General features: G+C 42.2%; 1 protein-coding gene across 1 annotated transcript in view; it reads left to right on the top strand.

Moving 5' to 3' along the window:
- camk2a (calcium/calmodulin-dependent protein kinase II alpha) overlaps nt 1-4,617 on the top strand; it is a 17,301-nt gene extending 12,684 nt beyond the window's left edge. The window contains exons 13-18 of the mRNA XM_018661913.2: nt 557-597; nt 1,671-1,719; nt 1,812-1,887; nt 2,183-2,277; nt 2,376-2,604; nt 2,863-4,617. Of these exons, the coding sequence (XP_018517429.1) occupies nt 557-597; nt 1,671-1,719; nt 1,812-1,887; nt 2,183-2,277; nt 2,376-2,604; nt 2,863-2,866 (494 nt within the window). The 3' untranslated portion in view covers nt 2,867-4,617. The remainder of the gene's footprint in view (nt 1-556; nt 598-1,670; nt 1,720-1,811; nt 1,888-2,182; nt 2,278-2,375; nt 2,605-2,862) is intronic.
- Nucleotides 4,618-6,000: the final 1,383 nt, after the last annotated feature.

The raw sequence follows: 6,000 nt of genomic DNA, 5'->3' as shown, positions 1-6,000 counted from the left end.
CACTGCAGGACTCGACAATAAGTCGTTCAGTTGGTTAATCAGATCAACTGTGTAACATGGATTCATGTAAGAAGCTGCAGGTGATGAAGTTTAAATGAATTAGATTCAGTCTGTTTCTGATCCTCTTCATGAGCTCAGTGTGAACACTCAGGAATGTTTCTATCTCAGTTGATCCTAAATTTGTCCTGAGCTCTCAGACTGACCCACATGCCCCCCCCCCCTCCTGTATATCTGCTCTAACTGTCGTCCTGCCTCTTTCTTCAGAGGCTGGTTTCCCTCTGAATAGTTTTAGTTTTTCTGTGAACCTTCTTTTTCATCCTTTATTCTTTCTTCTCTTCTTCCTTTTCCACCTTTAAACTTTTCATTTCTCTGGAATCACTTTTTCTTTTCTGTAACTTTCCTTTATCTTGAAGTACTTCCTGTCCTCTGTCAGTTTGCTGAAGGGCACATGGGCGGCAGGTTGTCGGTACAATGCCGTCTCTCCTCTTCTCTGCCTTCGTTCCTTTCTTTCTGACTCTGCTGCTTCTATCTCTTTTTATTCTCATCCCTCGTTCAGGAGGAAAGAGCGGCAGCAACAAGAAGGCCGACGGAGTCAAGGTAACAACTTCATTCTGAGTCTGAGTCGAAGGTAAGTGGACTTCTTTAAGGTTCCTGAAGACGTCTCTCATCTGAAAGACTCCATCAGGTCTGGAGGCTGGTAGATGAGTCCCAGGTGTTTATGGTGTTTTACATTTACATCAGAGTCTGAACTGGGAGTGACATCACCTCAGAAAAACATGGCCGCTCACAGGAAGTCTTGTTGTTTCTCTGTCAGAGAATCAGCAACATGTCCACAGATAAACCTGAACAGTTCTCTGTGTCTGACTGACTTCATGTAAACTAATGAGACTGAGCTGCTATAAACAGGAACATTAGCAGAGAGTTCACTGCTGTTGATGAGGAGCAGCCATCTTGGATTCTGATGTTGGGGTTGGTGGGGTTGCTCTGACTTCAGGAAGTGTTCAGGTTCAAACTTCTGACTACTTCCAACATTATTACACCTGCTTGTTCTCATCCTGGTGTCTGGGCTGTAATCCTGTCAGATCTACTGAGTTAGTGTGCGGGTCGGTCAGCCTGGTCGCACTGGTTAAACTGGTTAAGTTAACTTTGTCAATGTCAGAACAAACTCACATTTTCTTCAGTCATTGCTGAAACATGAGCCAACAAAACTCAGAAATTTCAGTGGAGGTGGTCCTGGTCCCTGTCATCCTGTGAATCGTTAGCTTCACATGGGTTGAGGTGTGACTGAGGGTTAAATGATCTCAGGACTGTTGTAGGAGGCTGATAGTTAGTCCACCTCTGTTTAAAGATGGACGATCCAGATGGACAGAGCTGTCGGACCTTCACTACCTCTGTCTGGTCCTGATGAGCTGGTTCTCCTGTGTTGGACGGGTTGTTTGGTCTGAGTGCTCCTCACTGCATTGTACAACCTCCACCAAAGGTTAAATACCTGGGAGTCCTCAACCAGCTTTTAAAACTGATGACGCCTTTCAGATGAGAAACGTCTTCAACAAACCTAAAAGAAGTCGAGCTGACTTCGACTGTAGCACTGAAGCCGAGCTGAGAGCTGAGCTCAGACTGGATCCTCAACAGGAAACATCAGAACTCATCAACTGATTTCACTGTTACAGGAATCGTCTGAGAGCACGAACACAACCATAGAGGATGAAGATACCAGAGGTGAAGACAGACTGTTCACTGTGTGATTCATTAATGATTGAGATGCTAAATTACAGTCATGATAGAGACCTGTCTGTCTGTCTGTCTGTCAGGGAGGAAACAGGACATCATTAAAGTCACGGAGCAGCTCATCGAGGCAATCAGCAACGGAGACTTTGAGAGCTACACGTACGTGACATCTTATCGTGAAAGTCTTCTCTCAGTGATCACAAAAAGACTCTTATTGTGAAAGTCTTTCCCTAATAGAACATCTCTGTCATCATTAAAGGGGTTTAACTGAGACTTGTTCTTTAACACAGGTTTTACCTCTCAGTCCGCCTGTTATCAGGGGGACCTGCTTTTACTAGCAGGTGCTAACGTTAGCCAGGTTAGCTAGCTAACATTAGCACCAGGACACAGGCCGTCACATCAGACTTAAACAGAGATTTATATCCTGTCAGTGAATCTGTTTTTGTCTCCTCAGTAAAATGTGTGATCCGGCTGTGACGGCGTTTGAACCTGAGGCGTTGGGGAATCTGGTCGAAGGCCTCGACTTCCACCGCTTTTATTTTGAAAACTGTAAGCTGAACTTCCTTGTCTTATTCTGGTTTAAATGGTCACTTCCTGTTTAGACGCTCCTGTAGTCTCACCTGTCTCACCTGCCTGTCTTTCCTCAGTGTGGTCCAAGAACAGTAAACCGGTCCACACCACCATCCTGAACCCTCACATCCACCTGGTTGGGGATGAGGCCGCCTGCATCGCTTACATCAGAGTGACGCAGTACATCGACGCCAACGGGACGCCTCGCACTGCCCAATCAGAGGAGACCAGGGTGTGGCACCGCCGCGATGGGAAGTGGCAGATCGTCCACTTCCACCGCTCAGGCTCCGCCTCCACGCTCAGCAAGTAAGAACAGGGTCAAAGGTCGGGTTTAATGGTGCATTCAAGGGGGCTGGGCTTTTATATCATCAATAAATTTATTAAAATTTAATTTGACGTTTGATGTTTTCATTTATGCAGTCCACTAACATGGAGGGGGCGGAGCTTACGACCTGTGCCTGTACTGCAGTCAGCCACCAGCAGGGGGCGATCAGGGAGTCGCGTCTCTTTAAATACAATCACTGATACAAACTTTCTTTTCCCTCCTCGTTTCTCTCTCTGCAGCTAACTTCCAGAGTGGGCGGGTCTTTGATGGGGCCATTGTCACCTTGACAACGGATTGATTGACAGCAGGCCAGGGCGTCTGACACCAACCATTCGGGATTTAGTTTGAGAAGTTTGACAAAAACCAAACGGAGGAGGAGGAGGAGGAGACGAGGGCGGGAGCCTCAAAGCTTCACTCTAACTAGACCAGTAGTGAACTGCATAATCAATCAATCAATCAATCAACCAATCAGCTTCCTCTTGTCAGCTCGTTTGGACTTTGCTCCAGCCACGCCCCCTTAGTGATTAGCCAATCAACTGCAGGTTTTTGACAATGAGTGGAAACCTCGTATCTCCAGGTTTGATCAGCCTCCTGATCGATGGGACACCGATGCCTCCATCACAACTGATTAATCAATGATTTTGTTTTAAAGGTTTGAAACATTGATTCTGTCCTTCATCAGTTTAAGTGATTCATTAATTGGCTCCAATAAATGAAGCAGAGTTTAATTTGTTTTCTGCTTCAGTTTGTCGCAGGTGAAACCACTTAAATATTATTTTAATAATAATAAACTTATTAGTATGTATTTTAAAAGACCTTTATTTTATGTAATTTCAGGGGTTTAAGAGGTAAAGTTTAGATTAATTAATGGACAGATTATAAAATACTGATGGAATTCATGTATCATTTTTTTTATTAATATCAATTAAAACTATGTAGTCCTCAGTTATCATGAATTTGAATTTTACCTTAAACTTTAATTTTTCAGTTAAGATGCAAACTCATTCTTACTTGGTAAAAGTTACAGTCTCAGATTATTAATTAATGAATAATTAACAATGCTAATATATTAAAGAGTAGATCAAGATGTCCTGAATTTTCATCTTAATTTAAAAATCAAAGAGGACGGAGCTGATTTAGAGACGTCAGTGATTGAATCTGGAGGTTCTTTATTCCCTGATGACTCTTACACATTTCTAAAACGACAGACTGAGGTTGAGCCCTCGTCTTCTGGGAGATACGAGATTTCTACCTGAGAGTTAAGTTGACTCTATAGAAATAACAAAATCATATTATTTATTACATACAGAGGCCAGGAGTCGCCATGGTTACTGATGATGATTTAGATCTGTTATCTCTTGATCAAATCCGGGGCTGTAATCGGGATTCTTCTCCTTTTCATGGTTTTCATGGGAATCTGAATTAAAATAATAACCAAACATGATGATAGGATTCCTACAGAGACAGAGCTTTTTATTAAAGAGTCAGATCCTTTAGTTTAACCAGAAACATCTCTATATATCTCTACCAGACTCCATTGATAAAAACAGGGATTTAACCAGGAGCTGCTGGAATACCACTGCCTCCATCTGTTAGTGTGTCTGTGTTACTGTGTGGTACTTTTACTTCAGTAAAGTATCTGATTACTTCTTCCACCACTGACAGTCACACAGTAACACAAAAGCTCTGTCTCTGTAGGAATCCTATTGGTCACATGATGTTGTCAGACACTTAGAATAACAACCTGAGTCTGTCAGTTACAAAAACATTAACTTTAGTGGACAGACTTAAAATAAGGCCCAGGTTGAAAATAGAGAAAATAGAGTATTGTCCTAAAAGTTGTCAGATTGTTAATTTAATCTGTTGGAATCATTTAAATATCCAACCATGTGTGGATTTTTAAACTGTAAAAATTTAATTGAATCACCACAGAACTACATCCTGAGACTCTGATCACACTTTGATTAGTCAAATAAATAAGTTTTATGTCAACATAACTGTGTTTGAGAAGTGACTGGGTCTAAAAAACAATCAGTAACTTTGGCAGCTCTCGGCCTCCATACCTTCATTATACTAGATTATATAATAGAATAAGTGTGATATTTAATGATGTATAAACAGGAAATGCTGAGAACATGTTGATGATGAGTTTTGGACGTACGACTCATCTCTCTGCTTCCATCGGGCTCGGAGAGCTCCAGAAGCTTCCACCGCTCTCCGACCTGTGATCTTCCATGAACAGCCACACCTCCGCTCAGATCAGCCGCCCACCCCGACCCCCACCACTCTGACCCCCCTGGCCTCCACCAGGTGTCCTAACGAGGAGGACCTTAATGAGGTACCTTAACAAGCTGTCTGTTTGCTGCCTGCTCCTCTCCAAGCTTCATTAGCAGATGAAAACTGAATCAGTCGGGCCGAGTTTACAAAATGTTTTAGTTTGAAAAGCAGCTGGTTTCCTGTGAGAGGAAGAGGAAGAGGAAGGTAGGGAGGGAAAGAAAGAAAGAAGATGAAGAAAGAGGAGAGGTAGAACAGGTTGCAGAGGGATGCAAGGACAAAGGGACGGACACTCCCTGATTCTGTTAAATCACATAAATCCAAAATCATTTGAATTTAAATTAAATTGTTATTCGACACTAAAATAGAATCAGAGAATGTTTTTGATCTGTGGATCTGATTGTTTTGGTGTTTTGAAGATACAGAACAGCATCAGAATGGACTGTAGTTTCAGAACTGGGCCGAGGTAACACTCAGACAGACTCAAACAGAATCACCGACACAATCACTCGTCATCAGTTGCCGGGACCAAAGTCCATCAGCCACAATAAACTCATCAGTACGGAGTCTGAGAAGTGACAAAAATTACTGACAAGTCCAATGATTTAATGAATATATGAATTCATAGCAACTGATTCTGATTCTGACACAATCTGTAAGTGTTTTTGTCTCTTCTGGGACTCCATACAAAAGGACAATCTGATTCTGGCGTTCCCGTTGTGTTGGTCTGTCGGTGGTGTGGTCGCTGTGTGAAACCTCATATCTCTGTTGTTTTTATCTTGTAGGAGCCTTAATGATCTAATAACTGATTATTTTTAATCTTCATGACTCAAATTTAAAACTTGCATCTTAGATTGTGAAGTGAAATATTAACCTGCCCGCTCAGAGTCGCCGTATTCAACAGTTTGTGGATTTTATTTCAGGAGATATGAGGTTTTGTGGTAATGGCAGAATTTTAAAAACGTTAGATTTTTGACTGGAGTTCTGTACAGAGAGCTTGTATTTCTTCCTCTTCAGTGATGGTGTTTACTTTCTGTACAGATTATGTGATTTGCTGCATGCCGGACTTGACTTTGTGTTTTGTGTTTCAGTTTCGGCGTCCG

This window comes from Lates calcarifer, unplaced genomic scaffold, assembly GCF_001640805.2.
Source record: "Lates calcarifer isolate ASB-BC8 unplaced genomic scaffold, TLL_Latcal_v3 _unitig_5086_quiver_549, whole genome shotgun sequence".
NCBI classification, from domain to species: domain Eukaryota; kingdom Metazoa; phylum Chordata; class Actinopteri; family Centropomidae; genus Lates; species Lates calcarifer.
The sequence above is the reverse complement of the archived record's forward strand: the minus strand, read 5'-3'. Positions and strand labels throughout refer to the sequence as shown.